This window comes from Spinacia oleracea, chromosome 1, assembly GCF_020520425.1.
Source record: "Spinacia oleracea cultivar Varoflay chromosome 1, BTI_SOV_V1, whole genome shotgun sequence".
NCBI lineage: Eukaryota > Viridiplantae > Streptophyta > Magnoliopsida > Caryophyllales > Amaranthaceae > Spinacia > Spinacia oleracea.
The window spans coordinates 135,901,927-135,920,726 of record NC_079487.1 but is presented as its reverse complement, the minus strand read 5'-3'; the positions used below and the strand labels follow the sequence as shown (position 1 = coordinate 135,920,726).

The following is an 18,800-nucleotide window of genomic DNA, read 5'->3' as shown; positions in this document are numbered from 1 at the left end:
GTCCAACTTAATTAATTACTCGTATGATCTTAATTAATGATGTTAATAGTGGTAATATTATTAATGATAATTATTGTAACTGATTTTAGTGCCTTTTGTAATTTACAAAGGAGGTGAAATGAGAAATCGGATGCAAAATTTGCAAACTCAAAATGAACATGCACTTTTAATTTGTAGTTTTAATTTTCTCTTCTTTTGTCATTACTTTTAGAAATTGGAATGGTGGAATGAGCAATGGGCTTTTACTACTATGTCAACCCATAACTCCCAAGGCCCATTTGTCAAGTCATATGGCTCTGGCTGTTGTCCAATCGTGTCTATAAATAGATTACGAATTGGGTATAATCGGCCCGGTGATATCGGATATGTGTTGTTCTACCTTTATTTTTATTTTTACGCAAAGAAGAAGATGTTATATTATATTAAAACGTTAAAGCACAATCCAATCGTTACAAAAGCTACGGGCGAAACACCAAAAACTTGTAGCCCGTAGTCGCAAAAGCTAGATAGATTACAAACCCTAATTCCTACTCAAAAAACAGCGCCCCCTCTCCTGACTATTTGCCCATTAAACGATTTCATCTAAAGAAGAAAGGAGGAACACTAAAACACCCAACTCACTCCTTAACATTCGACGACTGTCCTTGCTGTGCATCCGATTTCCTCTTGACATTGACCAACTGGGTTGTGACTTTGGTGGGGTTTGTACCAAACATGATCTCTGTTGTTATTGTTGTGGACGGCACTGCCTCTGGTGGTGGTGGGATCTCCAAATCAATGACTTGTGCATTGCTCTGTGCTCCAGATGAAGATTCACCAATCTCCTTCAAACTGTCCTTTGCCTGTTTGAGTTGCGTCTGATACACCACATCTGTGAACGGTGGGGGATTGAGAAAAACTTTATGACCCAAAGCCATAGATATTGCATGTTGTCCCAAAAATGTGCGAGCTTGTTGAACAACCTGGGAAGATGAGTAATTGAAAAAGAACTGAACCTTGTCATAAGACAAGCCACGTCCTTGATAACTGGAGCTAACTCATGATGATAATAATCTTCCATAGCTGTCAACAGCTTAATCAATAATTCTGCATCAGTCTCCACTTCAAGTTTCTGCACCCCATAATCTAGTGCCATTTGAAGACCCTCCCTTAGTGCATACAATTCTGCTGCCAGTGGAGTGATGGCATTGTATTTGCTTGCAAATCCAATATACCAGCTCCCTGTTTCACTTCTAAAAACACCTCCACCCCCTGCTTCATCTTTCTCTTTCCAACTGCCATCAATGTTAAGCTTCAGAAAACCAGGAGCTGGAGACTTCCAAGCTGGAGCCTTCTGCAACCAGTTACCTGCAACCTTAGCCTGCACCATTGAGTTAGTTTTCCTATAGTCCACATAGAAGGCATTATAAACAGAGGATGGCTTGATCATTTTCAACTCAAAAACTGCTCTATTGCGAGCTTTCCAAATATGCCACACAGCCACTATGAAAACAACTTTTCAGTCTTTGCTTAAACTAAGATTGTACTGCATCCATTGTTGCCACTTGGAATTAAAAAAAGAATGTAAGCACACTTCCCTGGCTACTGAAATACGTTGGAAAATGAAATTCCAAAGGATGCTAGAATCCCCACAATCACGAAACAAGTGCAGGTGAGTTTCTGCAGCAAAGGAGCATCTACAGCATTGTCCGGAAATGGAATCTATATATTTTGATAAACTATCTGCAACTGGCAAGATTTGGTGAACACAATTCCATAACATTCTATACTTAAATGGTGAAGGAATTTTCCACAGAGATTTCCAAGATACTGTATTAGAGCTGTAAGTGAAATTAGAAAGGGAATTGCAAAGGAGGGAATAAGCAGACTTAATACTAAAATTTCCATTCTTTGAATCTACCCAAGTGTAGAAATCTTTTCCTTGGGACACTTTGGCCAATGGTGTAGCTAGAATATCAGTTTTAATAGGATCAGGTAAAATATGGGCCACTTTCTGAAAATTTCAGACTCCTTTTTTTATAATATCACACACATACAAATGTCCCACCGCATCCGGAATATCCCTATTTATTAATTTGTACATTGGTCTAGATCCGACCCAATGGTGATACCAAAACGAAGTGGACTTCCCACCCCCAATTCCAATTTTTATTCCCTTTTCTACCTTTAACACAAACATATATGACTCGTGCAAGTTTAAAAACAACTATCCTGGCTAAGTTACGAGTCAAATGAGGTCGTTTTTCCGGATATTATCAGCTAAAAGACAAATAGGAGTCAAACTTACAGTAAATTAGTAAATCATCAATCCATCGTGTTACTCAACTATGCCTTTTGTATCATCAACATAAGTTATGTTGTTCGTAGACAATCAAATATCACACCTTCTAAGGCTCTTAGCTCTGAAATACAAGTAAAATAGCAATCCTCTACCCAGGCTAATTTTCACTTGCTATTAAGCATGCAATTTTCAAATGTAAACTTGATTTAAGACTCGAAAACAAAGGTGTTCTTTTGCGATTTGGTTTGGTTTGCGGGTCTAAAATTGCAGTTTGGTTTGAGATTTTAGGCAAATCGCGATTTTGTAGATAAAACTTACTATGGCTTGTTTTTACGAATTGGATAGATTTAAGATTAGCAAAATTATACTTTTGTGATGTACAAGTGTTTCTCTTATTTATTTTGTAAGAAGCTACTATGAATTAAAAGAGATATTTATCGTTAAAAAAAATCTGATAAAACTAGCTTTTAGTGGGAGAGAACCCTCTCCATGTCCATGATTCCATGCCTCCTTTTCCTTGACCTTGACCTTGACCTTGACCTTTTTCCTCTTCCTCTTTAATGTTTCTAACCACAAACAAATTGAAAACGAAGTTTGAAATTTGAATTCTTTTCAAGTTCAACAATTGAATAGAAAATTGATTGTTTTGAAATTTGTTTTCCATAGAAATAGTATTCACTTTCAAACCAAACATGGCCTAAGGCCCTAAGCTATGAGAACTTTTAATGGACATGTTTGAAATTTTCCAACAAAAAGGCCCATTTCCACAGCTAGAAAAAAATAATAATAAAAGAAAACATACACATCAACATACTTAGCTTGCCATGCTCTTGATAGATTAAGCTCTTCCACACTTCACAAAATGCAAGCAAGTGTGCTCATTGATTTGAAAACGTAACGTGAGACGTCTTGACCTTGTCCCTACCAAAAAATACTCCACCATCGAAAGCATCACCTTAAAGGTAACTTCCACATCAAATTTATGTCGACAGGTTCACCAAGATACACTTAGCCAACAACACAGTTCAACAAAGAGATGTGTCGTATGCATTTCGTGTACGGGATGCACGTACTATTCACAAATCTCAGTGACTAAGTTAGCACGTACTTCTTCCTAATGATTAACTAACACTTCTTCCTAAAGCAAACTACCCATGTGCTTCTATGCTGGCTTAATTTGTCAACCCAAATAATGCAGGACTTCTGCACAACAGTAGAACAATTACTCGCAAATTTCCCTCTTACCAGTATGAATCATGCTCTAAGCAGACGAGCATTACCATAACGACATTGCACGTTAAGAACTAGTGCATTGATGATGAACTACGACGCTTAAACACTAAACAGAAGTACATAAGATGAGCATTATTTAGTGGCTCAAATTCAATAACCAAGCATGATAAACCTCGTAGTATTTATATGGAAAACAAAAAGACAAATCCAAAAAAAATCAGTGTAGCTACAAAACAAAAAGTTTTATATTCCCTTCCAAACACCCGTGATTTCCTACAACAAAAACTTCCAAAGAGATTGATGAATTTCAAGGTGTATAATCATCCAAATTGCCTTCTTCACATGCCTTTGTTTTGTACTCCATAGTGGAATAAAAATCGAACACAAAAAGAAAGAAAGAGCATCACCCCATTGTGATAACAATTGACCCTACCAACAAAAACTCACGGGCATATTACTGCACCAAAACATTAAAGGATTATCTACAACTTATAAAGTGTAAATTGCCTCTGATTCTCTTCATCATGGACTACTAAATGCTTCTGTATTTCTAACTTTGCTGGGATGTTCTCTACTTAGAACCTTCTATACTACTACATCCCCCTCCCAATGTCTCCTCCCATGGATATAATGGCTTTCACTCTACTCTTTGCGGTTTTCTTCGGTCATTCTCTCGGTTTTCTGGCTCAATCTACGCCGACCATCAGCTCTCGCATTACTGTGGTAGGTGCTGTTTACTGTGATACGTGTCTCAACGACGGTTTTTCAAGACACAGCTACTTCATTCCAGGTAAACTACTTACAGATATCCTGCTAAAACTCACAGTTTTCACTTAAGTTGTGTTTGGTTTGGAAGAAAATGATTTTGAACAGAATTTCATTTTGTATGCATAGTTAATTTATCAGGTATTCAGCTTTCTTCTTTGTTAGAAAAACTAGAGGGAGGATGTGGAGGAAAATGTGGCATTCCTTCCTGAACTAAGTAAAGGGGACTTAATAGTTTTTTTTCCTGAAAAAAGGATTCTCATTGCAACCAACAAAGCCTCTATCACTGATATTGTATTGCATAAAACCAAAGTATAATAGGTTCTGTTTGATATGCTAGGTGCTGATGTACACATACAATGCAAATTCAATGCAATATCCCCCAAAACGGCGGAGATGATATCCTTCAAAGTTAACAGAACAACAGATATATATGGAGTATACAAGCTAGAAATACCTTCTGTAGATGGGATAGATTGTGTGGACGGTCCTCCGATCCAATCCTTCTGTCAGGCAAGTTTGCTGGGAAGCTCTTCAGAAGTCTGCAATATTCCAGCCCTGAAAGCAACAACAACTGAAGTTTCAGTCAAATCCAGAAAAGATAATCTTTGCGTTTACAGCTTCACTCCCCTGAGTTTCAGACCGAGAAAAAGGGATGATACCTTGTGCAGGAAAAAAGCACATGAAAAAGAATCATCAAATTCTGTTAAATCCTCCAAGTCCTTGCTTCCGCATGGTACAAATCAACAAATTTCTTCTGTATTTGATATACGCGATCCAAGAACTTGGACCTCCGTAATTCCTCTATTCAATGCACCAAACCTTCGAAAACAGAATCCATAAAGCAGGATTTTCTGTTTTCTCGGTATTAAAAATTATTGCAATATATTGTTTCCTTGTTAAACAGATTGAGACTCAAAATATGAGTCTAAGATGTACAGCAGGAATCTATGTATAAATACTGTAATTTATTTGTGTTAAATCACTACAGCCAATATAGCATAAGCATTCTTTTAATCAGATATTCACCGATTCACAATTCTACAGCAAAGTAATTCCAGGAAAGAAACGTAAGAGAGATGCAGTGTAACATGGAAATGAACAACAGCTAACATTATAGCAAATTATCAGCATAAGTATACATTTCTTCTGTAAGAACATATTGGATATTGAGAAAACAAACAGACATCAAATCCTGATTCGAAAGAATGTTTTCAAGCACCAGAACTGCAGAAGTGCAGATTACAGGTGATTGAATCAGAATAGCAGCTGCTTAAACAGAAAGCAAAGAAGCACACGTTGGAGGATAAGTAAAGTTTCATGAACAGAACAATATCAAAAGTAAACCAACAATGGAACGAATGTAATTCGGGATGCCCTCTCAGAAACCAGGCCATTAACTACTGAGCCAATGGCCAACAAACATGAATTATAGCAATTAGCAATCGTGGTGCAATGTTCCTGTACCCTGTTTCAAAAACTTCTACTCGAGGTAACTATTCTTGCACACTACAACACTTGTCATTGTTACCAGTATTGTTCATGCTAGTATCTTACTAGCAAAGCTAATGTTCAAAACTGCTATCTGGAAAGGTAAATGCAATGGAAATAGAGGTGTATCTATAAACTCAGTAACACTTCATCCATAAGCATACAGCTTTACACTCTTGAAATTAGGGAATTTCCACAAACGGAAAGCAAATCACCCATGCCATTTACTAAACAGGTAGGGAAGTTATGCAGTTTCTATATTCTACTTTTATAAGACACTATCTTCTATAAAAGCTATATCTGACTGCCAAACGACCAACTTGTATCTCAGGAATGGTGCATCAGCAGTATGAAGCCTCAGATGCATTCAACATTCGTCTAACAATAGAAGCACAATGCACAACATGGGAACTGAGAATTAACCATAGTTTCTAGCATCAATACAGACAGAATTAAAGCAATTAAAACTATATATAATCACTCAATCCTTACAAATATTGATGCTCAAAGCCACAAACTTTCATTTTTCCATTCACAGAGCTGAGAGGTATTTGCAGTTGAAATGAATGTAGGCATTCAAGAAAACATTCCCATAAATCGCTCCGAATCAGAAGGTAGTTCTAAGACTAGTGTGCTAGGAAGAAAATTTTGCAATGCACTATCTAGTATGTACCTTTTCCTGGAAAATGTGACACCCTCATCTTATAGATACCGAACAAGCAAAAATAATGGACAAAGGCACAATTTGCTTGTCATAAATTTGATTATACAAATATAAGTTCATATAGTTTCAAAAATGCAGAATTCCATACTTAAATTCAGAACATTTTTACGAGCCAAATTTACTAGATGATCATATAATTACTAAATTTATACAGCAAGTGTAACATCATCCATTTCAAGTTGAGCAGCAATCTCCTCAAGCTGTTTCTTCACACTCATATCAACCAACTTGGAACCTTCATTACCATACCTGATAGTGAAGCCAGCAACCAGTGAGGGGTCGATCACTGTCTTAATCCTCACATTCTTTGCCCCCGTAATCTTCTGGACACCCTTAGCAATCTGAGCCAAGTGATCATTCTCCAGCTTTACCACCGAAGTCACCACTGCCACTTCAGTGCCGGTAATCTTATTAAACACATCCTCAAACTCATTCAATATTTCCTTAACTAGATTGATTCGCTCTGAATCTATCAAGATGTTAATGAAGTTTGCGGTATGAGGCTGGAGTCCTGAGGTGGTGATGATCTCATCCAAGACGCTACGCTTGTTGTCAATGCTGATCACTGGGTTAGCAAAGAAGTAATACACCTGCATAATCAACAAAAACGAGGAATTAAGACAAATGAGAGGGGTATTTACTCCAATGGAATATATGACAGCAAAAATAAACCGAATTTGGCTCAAATCCAGCATAGCTCTATTGACTAATACATCAAAACATTGTTTTTTATTATGCAAGCCAATACATTGTTCAAACATACCAAATTATCAGGAAACTATACTGAATTTGAGTGCAAGAGGAAAAGTAACAGACGTATCACATAACCTTGAGTTAAATTGAATTAATTTTGACTATTAATTGAGAGATTGGCAGATAAACTGAACTTATACAAACAGCAAGAATTTGTATTGAAATCGAATGTGTAAGTTAATTGATTGATGAAACAGCACATTATCGAAACATATTTAATCAGCAATTTCCAGCAAATTATGTTGAATTTGAGAGCGAGAATCCACAGATTAACATTTGCAGAACTTTTGAGACAAACAATTCGCAGATTAATCAACAAATTCATAAATAAAAAATTGAAATAATCCGGTAATTAATGGATATAAAGTAAAATGGAGTTAAGAAATTATACCGGTTCTTCGGAGAAAATCCTGATCAGTTTTTCCACATCAGAGTTGGTAGCTTCAAGAGTACCGGTGACGTCGGCGACATCAGCGAGCGCGGAGGCGTACCTGCTAGCGGTGGAGTCCACCATGCGGGTACCAAGAGCTCCGCCGCGAGGTTTGGCGGTGAGCTTAGAGGCGGTTAAAATTTTAAGCCTGAGGGGATTGAAGGTGGCGGTGGAAGAGGAAAAGGAGAGGGAAAATGGCTTCGGAGTACTGGTGGTGGATGAAGTTGATAATGCTGCAACGGCGGTTGTTGTTCTGGATTGTAAGGCTACTGGATTTTGCAACGCCGCCATTGTTGCCGGCTGTACAGAGATAGAGGGAGGAGAGAGAAAGTGAGAGTGGAGAGAGAGGATAGGAAGTGTGAGAAGTAGAGAGTGGGTGGAAGGTTTTGATTGGTGGTTTTGGATGAAATGCGACCTCTCGTTTTTTGTTCTGAGTGGATCAAAAATTTGAAGAGGGAAATAAAAATAAAAAGGGAGATGATTTTTGGAGGATAAATTAGAGATGTGGTTATGCACTTATGCCAATTTGATTGGCGCGGTACTAGTTTTGTTGTTCTTGTGGGGCACAATAGCTAAATCGTTTCGGGTTTTTTAAGCATCTTGTCTATCATATATTCGGGTGTATATGAAGTTATATTCATTTTTATGTGATGTATTTGCTTCTAAAGCGGTATGAAATTATCTCTAATTACTTCTCCCTTTCCAACCACAACCAATCTGAAGGAGGTGGTAATCATTTTGTTATTATGGAGCTTCGAAAGAAAATTGAGTGTTTTTTTCTTTGCAATTTTAGAGTTCAAGCTCATTGTAGTTTTCAAGTTTGGTTTTTAAAAACTTAGAAATTTTGCCCTAGAACGTTCAGAAAAGCAAAGAAAATCTCATTAAACTAATTTACCAAGTATAAGCACGTTATGCACATGTTTACTCGTTTGGTATGAGTCTAGCAAGCTTTATTTCTCTACCACTATCTGCATAAATGTGTTTTGAAGAAGAGAGAAGAAAATTTAAATTTGTTCATTTTACCAATACTTAACACTGTAAAATTATCCTTAATCTGCTACCTATTAGTCTACGCGACTTCAAATACTTACTCTATCCTAAATTCCTAACACTATACCAAATTTAACAACCATCATAATTTATTTCAACTTAACTAAACTCATTTTTTAAGTCATGCCTACTAGGCTTAGTCACTAGTAGAAACTAGGAAGCATAACAGAATAACAGTATTCTGAGTTTGGAGCAACATAAACTTTGAATACAAACTGATATTCGCGGGAACATCAATCAACGTTCTACAAATTCAATGCTCTCTCTCCCATCAACATTGAATCTTCCACTCCATAATTCACATCCCCATAATCTTCTTCTTTCATCAATTGGTCTCTCATTGCAATTACAATCTTCGAGACATGCCAATTTCTGCAAAACCCAAACCCCTCTTCTTCAAAGAAATCCTTCAAATTTCCATTTACATTACAAAATGTCGCCGAATTCAGCTGATTTATTGAGTTTCAGTAATGCCCCAATCTCTCAAGAGAACCGAATTGCTAAAATATGGGAACGCCAATCGCGAGGTCGAAGGGTTGAGCTTAATCCAATTTGGGTAGTTTCTCTGTTTCAATCGTGCTCTAGATTAAAAGATGTTAAAGTGATACATGGTTTGATTTTGAAGTGTTTAAAGGGTTCAGTTGTGTTTGTTAACAACAATTTGATTAGTGTGTATTTGAGTTTTGGTAAATTAGAAGAGGCTCGCAAGGTGTTTGATGGAATGCCTGACAGAAGAAATGTTATTTCTTGGACCACAATTCTTAATGGGTATTTGAAATTTGGTTTAGAAGATGAAGCTCTTAGTCTTCTTGGGGAGTTTTTGAAGTCAGGGGTTCGAGCAAATGGGACAACGTTTGTGTGTGTATTGATTTTATGTGGGAAGAGGTTGAATTATGAGTTAGGGAAGCAGGTTCATGCTTGTATTATCAAAGGTAGATGGAGTAATTTGATAGTAGATAGTGCAATTCTCTACTTCTATGCACAATGTGGTGACTTTTTGAGTGCTTTTCGTGTTTTTGATGAGATGAAAGAGCGGGATGTAGTTACTTGGACAACCCTGATCACTTCTTGCTCTCAACAAGGCTATGGTGAGAAGGCCTTCTCACTGTTCTCGCAAATGTTAATGGACGAGTTTTTGCCCAACGAACACACTATATGTAGCGTTTTGAAGGTGTGTGGAGAAGAGAAGACACTGAAATTCGGGAGACAGTTGCATGGTGTTGCAATCAAGAAACTGATAAAAAATGATGTTTATATTGGGACTTCCCTCGTGGATATGTATGCAAGATGTGGAGAAATTGAGGATTCTAGAAAAGTGTTCAACAGGATGAAAAGGCGAAATATGGTTACATGGACTTCAATCATTACTGGTTATGCTAGGAATGGGTTTGGTTGTGAGGCGTTGAATCTTTTCCGTGTGATGAAAAGGAGAAAAGTAGCAGCAAATAGTTTGACATTTGTAAGCATCCTTCGAGCATGTGGTTCAATTGGTGCTCTAGTAACTGGTAAGGAAGTTCATGCACAAGTGCTGAAAAACTCAGCACAAAACAACATTTACATAGGAAGCACTCTTGTGTGGCTTTATTGTAAATGTGATGAATACGGTCTTGCTTCAAGGGTTCTCCAACATATGCCCCTTCGAGATGTTGTTTCATGGACCGCCATAATATCTGGTTGCACTCATTTAGGGTATGAATTCGAGGCTTTTGAATTTTTGAAGGAAATGCTCAGTGAAGGAGTAAAGCCTAACCCATTTACATATTCCTCGGTTTTGAAAGCTTGTGCAAGTGTAGAAGCTATCAAACATGGAAAACTAATACACTCGTCTCTGAACAAATCTCCTGTATTCTCAAACAATATTTTCGTGGGGAGTGCCCTGATAAATATGTATGCGAAATGTGGATGTGTTTCAGACGCTTTTCAAGTGTTCAATAGTATGAAAGAAAAGAACTTGGTTTCGTGGAGATCAATGATAGTAGGATATGCAACGAATGGGTATTGTCGTGAAGCTCTGAAACTCATGTACCAGATGCAAGAGGAAGGTCTTCAAGTGGATGATTATACTGTTACAACTGTTCTTACTGCATGTGGAGATGTGGAATGGAATACAGAACCTTCTTCCCCTGAACTGCAACTAAGTTAAGTTAATCACTCTTCCTTCTTGCTTAACTGTACATAAGTTTGTGGATTGACTAGCTGTATCATGTAAATCCAAGAAAAGAACAATTGCAAACGGCTGAATCCAAAGATATGTGTAGTAGGTCTGATTCAAATTAAATTAGTTTTAATTAATTCTATACATTTCAAAGGAAAAAAAAAAGTTACTGGAAAAGAAAGAAAACTATGGTATTCCTATGCTTTCTCTATGTCTTCTGCTCCTGCTGATTCTTGTAACTTCTGTTGGCACGAAAATAAGCCTCCCTCCCACTTAATTACTCTGATTCCTATACATCTGACATTGTTTAATGAAAAATACTACATGCAATCTAAAATGGTTCACTCTTAAATCCTGGAGGAGCTGTTGCAAGGTTGATTCTCTCCAATGACCTCACTGTATCAAGCAACTGTTCAATTGTTGTTGAAGCTTCCTAAAGTAAGAAAAAAGAAAACATTCACTTCACAAATTAACAGAAGCCAAAAAGAAGCAAAGGCTCATAGATTGCTTTAATTTCTGCCATCAACTAAATAATATTAGAGCTGATCAACAAGAGCCCGACCTGCTGCCCCCAGCTTAGCCCGAAATTTTATGGGTTTGGGACAGAAAATTTAGGCCTGATTTTCAGTTCCGACCTGGCCCGGAATTTTAAATTTTCAGACAGGCTTTGGGCAACATAAAACTACACTTTTAGCCCAGCCCGAAATGACCTAAAACCCGGCATTTTAGGCCCGAAATAGTGGGTTTGGGCAAAAATTTCGCCCCAAATCATGGTCCAGCCTGGCCCGACACGAGGCTGACTTTTATATCACCACCCAGCTCGAACCCGGCCTTGCCCGTCTTTTGATCAGGTCTACTAAATAGTGCAAACAGAAATAACAGGACATAAAGGGTAGTCAGGACACAGAAAGACTGTGTTCCTTCTGTAAAGAAGATCAAATAAAGGGGGAAAAGCTTGCTTAAAGGGGTGACCAACCTGTAAACGCTTCCTCAGTTTTTCTTCTTCAACATCTCTTCGTTCTCTTTCATCTCCAAATATATTGATTATAGCTTCCTGCTCTTTGTCCAACTCCGCGATTTTCTTGTTGGCCTCTTCAATCTGTAAGCTCAGAATAATAGCATGCTTATTTCAGTATCGTTTTATTGATCAATAAATAGGGTAATGCTTACAATATGTTAATATATCTTAAGAAACTGAATAACTGCTGACTTACTTTAGCTTCAAGGGATTTGGACCTATCTCTTTCAAATTGTAGCTCTCTCAATGAATTATCCCTGGATTCATTAGCATGTTCTAGTCTACAACAGAATAAACAGAAAAAGAAGAATGTTATATGTGTGAAGACAAGAATTGCAACAAAAATAAATGAGCTAAATCAACCATTAGTCATAAAGGGCAACAATACCTCTTCTTCAACTCAAGGTTCTCTTTTCTTAACTTAGCAACTTCTCCATTAATCTGTTCAACCTGAGATGAAGAACAATTTATAAAACAACATCAGAATTTGTAATACGAGAATTATGTGCATACAAGGTAAAATTTCGATCACAAGACATATGCTAGAGTGTTAGGCTTTGTTCTATACTTCTATTCACCTTATTCTTAACATTATAGGTAGTATTTGTAATATAGTGTCAAATGATATTATAAAATATGAAGTGCAACTAAATTCACTCTTTAAATACCTTGTTACTGGGAGAGCTGTGAGTCTGGTTTCCTGGCGTTGGTGACTCAAAATCGTTGCATGTCATCTCATCTTCTTCACTTGAAGATGAGACAAATGGTAAACCCTGGTCAGATTTGTTTACAGGATTCTTCCTAGTGTTTTTGGTTGTCGGCCAAGTACTGTCAGCGCCTGGGTAGGAAATCATTCCCTTAATAGTAGTATTGCCATTTCTTGTATTTGGGAGAGGAGACACCGATGTTGAAACAATTGGTCTTCGTCTTGAATAACCAATTTCATGGCAGTTATCACGCCTAAAAGAAAAACCAGTGTTGTGTGAAACTTACGTTTTGTTCATGCACCAAAATAATGTTAAAGTGGGAATTGAAAAGACAATGATGAGTTCAACAAACCAATAATTCTTTTGCAGATGAATTAGCCGTGCTTCAAGTCTTGCAAGTGCTGTTGTTCTCTCAAAACCCTGCTTATCATGAGCTGGCTCCACAAAATTGGCCTCCAAAACACCTACCACACGAAACAAATTACTTCGTATTTGGGAAAAATAAGTAGTTTTCAGTTTTGTGTTATACAGAAAACTGCTGAAAGTATTCAGTAATTCTGTATTCAGTAAACTCATCAATTTCCAAAACAAGCTGCACTAAAATTAGCAACAAATTAAATGATCAAAAGAGAAAAGAGTTACCAATGACACCACGGCCATCACTTCCTGCAGCATTCCAAACTCTCCAGAACGGCTGTTGAAAAAAAGACATCATTAATATGCTACTAACAAGTTAACAACAACAACAACAAAAATCAGTACAGATTTATGAAAGAAAAAGGGGCAGATTAAACAACCTTAATAAGGCGATTCTTGTGGTAAACATTGAAGCCTTGTATGTCAATATGATCTTGTGCATCTTTGACAAACCCCAATGTCACCGAGGCTTGCAACTACATAATACATAATTAATAACACTGTTAGTTGAGATTTTCAGTCATCTACAAGAAACAGAAGGTAGGATATCTCTGAAAATCATACGTTTTCTGACAAGGCAGTTGAATCCTTTACAGTCCCATCAGTTATTGGAATTGGTCTGTATGAAACTTGTTTCCTGTGCATCATATCATTCACCAGGTTATGGTGCTCAACATCTTTCCCACGCAGAATCATCCGGAATCCAGGTGGCAGTTTCAGATAAAGAACAGACGCATAGCTCTGAAACAAACCAATTGAAAACAAAAATTAGGCTTTGTTCTGTTCACCTTATTTCAATTTATTTCAGGAAAAATAAGTTCATATAAGATAAGTTCAGGAAAAATAAGGTTTGACCAAGTACAATTTATGACTAAAATAAGTTCTGATAAGTTCTAATAAGTTCAGATAAGTTTACATATGATAAGTTTAGAAAAAATAAGTGAAAATTAGGTTGAATAGAACGCACCCTTAATAGAGATAGAGCTTATCACAACATTTCTTCACATGCTTTCAAGAAACTTTGCAGAACTTAAAATTAATAACCACATTGAAGGAACATTTAGAGATAAAACTATTAGCCTTAGGTACATACCCTTAGTGAATGCTGATATGTTAAGAAATGCTTAGAATTGGGATACTTTTTTGCCATAGCTATCTTCTTCTCATCTCTATTGACTCCTCGGATTTGGATATCCTGTTCATCACAAATTATCAAAGCTTATGATGATGTCACTGACAATGAATTATATATATCTTGTTATAGCCTATAGTTTTCAGAGACATACATCAGAATCGGTGCCAAAATCCAGCTCCAACTGTCCTTCGTCATCCTCCCAGAGATTGTATATAACAATAATTGTACCTTGATAACCTATGGAATTGAACTACATGTACATAAAGAAAAATATCAGAACTCAGATAGCATGCATAAATAAGATTCAGAAGTCCCTTAGACAGCAAGAAAACGGCAATCATCAAATGATTAGTGAATCAGATTACAAATAAAGTGGTAAAGCATTAATGATATAAGAATCTAGAAAGCAAGCAACATTCCATTACAACTACTAGTACAAGTTACTGAAAATCCTACATTTCATTTCTTTTAGACTCAATTCCAATTCAGTTCAGCTCCATTCAGTTCAGTTCAGTTCAGTTTAGCTCCATATATTCAGTTCAATTCAGTTTAGCTCCATTCAGTTCAGTTCAATCAGTACGACAGGGGTAGAAGTAGAGATAATTACCTGCTGAAGAAGCTCCAGTTCATTAGAGAACGGAGACCACTGGATAATAGTATCTAAATTGATATGCCAATCATCATTGGAACTGCGCAACATCTTTGTCCAAACTTGCCCTTTCTTCTCATAGTCAATCTTAATGAACAAAAAAACAGTAAAACAAAAGTGATTACAGATCAATCAAAGTGTTTCCTCATACATATCAAAGAAAAGTATTAAAAAAAACATATTGTTACCATGGGAACAACTATATCCTCCTTTCCAGTGCTGGTCAAAAATGTGTAAGACAACATCCCTATACTTCTCGTAGGACTGCAAAATATATGTGAAATGATTCAGTAAAATTCAAGCAGTAATAATTAGATGGTTAATTTGTATTAATGAAACTGTGACAAGAAAACAACCATGAGCCGTTCTTCCCTTGACAAGTTGAAAAGACAATAACATCTGCCCCTAGCCTCATGGTACTAGTCTTAAATCCATTTCCATCTGTTTTAAAACAAGAACAATTAACAAATTAGCACTGATGAGATTCTAATTAAGCAGTCGACTTAATTTGCTTCTGAAACATATTTTGGCTGTCTGATGAAAAACTCACATTGGCCTATAGTGTTTGCCATTTTGCTCTTTGCTGAATAACCAAGAGACATACATTGCCTCATTTTATCAGGGGTCATTCCACCACCATTATCTGCAAGTTAATGTGCCAAGCATTAGAATAATGAAAAAAAATTCAGGTTTACCTATATAAGTATGGTTAGACTTTCTCTGTCTAGAACCAATAGTCACGTTGCTCTAACCCCTTATAATTAAGCATAATTAAGGGTGCGTTCTATTCACCTGATTTCACTTATCTTATCTGAACTTATCTGAACTTATCAAAACTTATTTTAGTTATAAATTATACTTGGTCAACCATGAAATAAGTGGAAATAAGGTGAACAAAACAGAAGCTATGTAATACGTGTAACAATTATTTAAGGCCAGAGGGAATACAGATTAAGGAAACTAATTACCTACCCTATACAATATTAACATTGCAGCTGAATTACTTTGCGTTTCTCTACAGACAAATCCTGATGAGAATTGAAAAGCAGAAAAAGAGAAGCATATATATATATACCTTGAACTAACAACATTCTGTTGCGATCTTTGTCAGCTAGGTTCATGGTACTGAGGTCTTTCTGGTTAAAAATCATGTCAACTTTAACATAAGTAGCGCCATTACAGACCTATACCATGCAACACAAGAACAGAATAATTTCAGACATCAAAGAAATTCAACATAATTGTCTAGCTAGAAGCTCAATAATGTACATATATACCTCATCCAAAGCATTGTCTAGAAGCTCAGCAAAAGCTGCAGTAGTAACCATTTCATAATAAGCATACAAAAAGAAAATTCCTCCAATTTGTCGATTTTCAATGAGAAATTACATTCATATTTAAAGCAGCTTACCTCCCAATGCCCATTTATGACTTGTTGCATTAGAATGTAAAAACCTTGGATGAACCCTGACATGATCCATACCGGCTATAAATCAAAGAGATTGAAGTTCATTAGTCCATGTTATGAAAAGATGTTACTGATTCATAGGGGTAGTTTGGTTGATCGTGGGAAGTAGAACTTCCTAGGAAGAAGTTTTTCCCACGTATAAGTGTTTCCTAGGAAGTGAGTGGTATTGTTTGGTTAAACCTTGGAAGTAATTCCCATGGGAAGTTCCACTTACCTAGGGGAACCTAGGTAAGCAACGAAGTGTGACTTCCCATGTTTTTGTCAACCAAACAACACTCTGATCTTCCACTTCCTATGGTTTTTCATGTCAACTAAACATCACCATAGTATCGAGCAATGTACACAAGATCTTGAATTTAAAATCATAGTATATCGAGCAATCATGATGCAAATTGACTCCTAGATGATACAAATTGAATCCTAAATACAGGTAATTGTAAAGCTGCACTGCTACAAATTTTTGCCTACATAATACTTATGAGTTATAATGTGTGAAAGCTAATGAATTGAAGTAGAATTTCTTCTGTAACATCTCATGTACCCAAATGATTTCTTATGAATACCTAAATTCTCATCTCCAGTACTATTAGGTGCACATATGACATTGATGAAAATACTAGGAAAAGGTTTGAAACTTCAACACTTACTACAGTTGCATTCAACCAATATGTCACTAAAATTTTATACTTCGTATGAATATTTTAGTGTGTATTATTAATAATTTCAAAAAGACTTATTAGGGTCTGGTCCCGAATGACCTCGGTGGAAGATACTCCCCTGATTGAAACAACCTTTGATTACCCAAACATGACGAAAACAAAATAATTTCTTCACAACAAAAACCCTAAATAATTTAATCAATCAAGAATTACACAAAAAAAACGCCAATTCTCCACCCAAAAATAATTAAAAAATAAAGTGGAGAAGTTAATTTTATACCAGAATAAGAAGAGGTGGATGCATGAGTCCCGAGACCACTAGACGCCTCGTAATCCCCCGCCTTCCAGAACTGCTTACGAGCACCACTCCTCAACGACGGCCCTACCGCCACATGCGCCACCCTTACCGCCGCCTTTTGAACGGTGTTAACACCAGCATTGTTAAAATTAGCATTAACTAGTTCCCTTTCAAACGGAAGAAGAGGATCAAGAAACCCTACTGGCAAAGCCACGTTAACTTCTTCATGATCATCACGATCACCATTATTATTATCACAAACACTCGCCATCTTTGGCTTCTTTAAGCCATTCCCGACGTTTTTATTGTTATTATTATCGTTAAAAGCGCCGGAAACGGAATCGTTTTCGTCACCACTCGTATTCACCAAGGAAGAAGGTATTAAAGTAGGGTTTTTCCTCTTGAAGTGCGACGAAACATAGTCTACTGAGATTCCTCGATTGACCTCCATTATTGGAGCCAAAGTCGAGGGGGGAGGAGGAATTTTTTTTTTAATTTTTTTTTTAAGGAGGAGAAATAAGGTTTTTTGGGTAAAAATAATAAGTGAAAAAAGATAAAGATAGAGAAGAAGAGAATGAAGCGCCAAAGTGGTGCGACGGTTATATGAGACGGTTTTGTGAAGTTTAGAGGCAGTCGACCACGTTTTTGTTTATTATAGGGTTCATGGGCATCATGGGAGAATTAGGAAACTTAATTGGGGTTGTACTTGTACACTACTAGAATGGAAAAGCTCGAGTTGAATTCTTTTTACATTATTGCCCTCGGTTCTAAATAATTAATTAAGAGAATTTCCGAGATATTAAATTTATCTGATTTTTTTATGGGAAGGTATCGCGATGATTTACTCCTTAACCCCACGAGGTTTAATTTGAGGAGGTTTTATTAGGACATTTAGATGCTATTTAATTGTTTTTTTTGGTAAGTTTAATTATTTGAGAGAGGAATATGTCAATTTTATTATTTAGAAAGAATAATAATTTTAGCTAAAAGTAAAATTTTAAGTTATGATGCATATCATAAAAAATTCCTTTAATTACGTTTTGGTAAAAAAAAAATATAATTTTTTAAATATTACTCCGTATTATAAAAGTATTATCGAGACGAATGTAATAAGACGTATTGTATAATATTTTCCTAAAAGATGGAGTATACATTGTGTAAATAGGTGAAAACTCATAGAGTTATAGGTTACAATGGATAGATAGATTTGTAAAGATTTGGAGAATATTGAAAATTTGGGAAACTTTTGTAAAATATTTTTCACTTTTTGAATTTCTTGTTAATTGGATTAGGATTCCTAAGAGGAGTGACCTTGTTAGCTTAAGATTCATAATTTCCACTACATCGTAATGCAACATATCATAAGGGAACCCTTAAGGTGACGTCAAATGATTTTTATTTTTTATTTTTTCTACCTTCACAATAGTAGGAAAAAACAAAAAACAAAATTAGTCAACTATAATAACTTTCCTATCCCCTAAAAAACAAAAGAAACTTCCTATATACAAGATAGAGGAGCATTAATGTAAAATATGTTTACCATACTTGATAGAAGTAGAACAATAAT

General features: G+C 36.2%; 4 protein-coding genes across 4 annotated transcripts; 2 read left to right on the top strand and 2 right to left on the bottom strand.

The window, feature by feature from the left end:
- Positions 1-3,935: 3,935 nt before the first annotated feature.
- LOC110785738 (olee1-like protein) lies at positions 3,936-5,318 on the top strand. Its single transcript, XM_021990241.2, has 2 exons — positions 3,936-4,304; positions 4,620-5,318. The coding sequence occupies exons 1-2, from the start codon at positions 4,124-4,126 to the stop codon at positions 5,120-5,122; spliced, it is 684 nt and encodes a 227-aa protein (XP_021845933.1). The 5' UTR covers positions 3,936-4,123; the 3' UTR covers positions 5,123-5,318.
- Positions 5,319-6,496: 1,178 nt separating this feature from the next.
- Positions 6,497-8,179, bottom strand: LOC110785737 (ATP synthase delta chain, chloroplastic-like). The gene is made up of 2 exons (XM_021990240.2): positions 7,639-8,179; positions 6,497-7,084 (listed from the first exon to the last, which is right to left on the bottom strand). The coding sequence occupies exons 1-2, from the start codon at positions 7,966-7,968 to the stop codon at positions 6,641-6,643; spliced, it is 774 nt and encodes a 257-aa protein (XP_021845932.2). The 5' UTR covers positions 7,969-8,179; the 3' UTR covers positions 6,497-6,640.
- A 183-nt stretch (positions 8,180-8,362) lies between these two features.
- LOC110785736 (pentatricopeptide repeat-containing protein At4g18520, chloroplastic-like) lies at positions 8,363-11,024 on the top strand. Its single transcript, XM_021990239.2, has one exon. It carries the CDS (start codon positions 8,984-8,986, stop codon positions 10,868-10,870), a length of 1,887 nt encoding a protein of 628 aa, XP_021845931.1. The 5' UTR covers positions 8,363-8,983; the 3' UTR covers positions 10,871-11,024.
- LOC110785680 (protein MICRORCHIDIA 7-like) lies at positions 10,979-17,799 on the bottom strand. The gene is made up of 19 exons (XM_056830860.1): positions 17,216-17,799; positions 16,220-16,294; positions 16,086-16,120; positions 15,884-15,992; positions 15,359-15,451; positions 15,165-15,249; positions 14,997-15,072; positions 14,767-14,895; positions 14,311-14,409; positions 14,118-14,219; positions 13,589-13,765; positions 13,405-13,500; positions 13,250-13,301; positions 12,960-13,071; positions 12,569-12,860; positions 12,289-12,350; positions 12,097-12,181; positions 11,859-11,981; positions 10,979-11,315 (listed from the first exon to the last, which is right to left on the bottom strand). The coding sequence occupies exons 1-19, from the start codon at positions 17,682-17,684 to the stop codon at positions 11,214-11,216; spliced, it is 2,373 nt and encodes a 790-aa protein (XP_056686838.1). The 5' UTR covers positions 17,685-17,799; the 3' UTR covers positions 10,979-11,213.
- Positions 17,800-18,800: the final 1,001 nt, after the last annotated feature.

Coding starts and splice junctions, on each gene's coding strand:
- LOC110785738 (XM_021990241.2), top strand. CDS start 4,124: ATGTCTCCTCCCATGGATATAATGGCTTTCACTCTACTCTTTGCGGTT. Junction 4,305..4,619: donor ACACAGCTACTTCATTCCAG/GTAAACTACTTA, acceptor TTGATATGCTAG/GTGCTGATGTACACATACAA.
- LOC110785737 (XM_021990240.2), bottom strand. CDS start 7,968: ATGGCGGCGTTGCAAAATCCAGTAGCCTTACAATCCAGAACAACAACC. Junction 7,085..7,638: donor GGATTTTCTCCGAAGAACCG/GTATAATTTCTT, acceptor TTGATTATGCAG/GTGTATTACTTCTTTGCTAA.
- LOC110785736 (XM_021990239.2), top strand. CDS start 8,984: ATGCTCTCTCTCCCATCAACATTGAATCTTCCACTCCATAATTCACAT.
- LOC110785680 (XM_056830860.1), bottom strand. CDS start 17,684: ATGGAGGTCAATCGAGGAATCTCAGTAGACTATGTTTCGTCGCACTTC. Junction 13,501..13,588: donor CAACTGCCTTGTCAGAAAAC/GTATGATTTTCA, acceptor TGTATTATGTAG/TTGCAAGCCTCGGTGACATT. Junction 12,861..12,959: donor CATCTGCAAAAGAATTATTG/GTTTGTTGAACT, acceptor TTTTTCTTTTAG/GCGTGATAACTGCCATGAAA.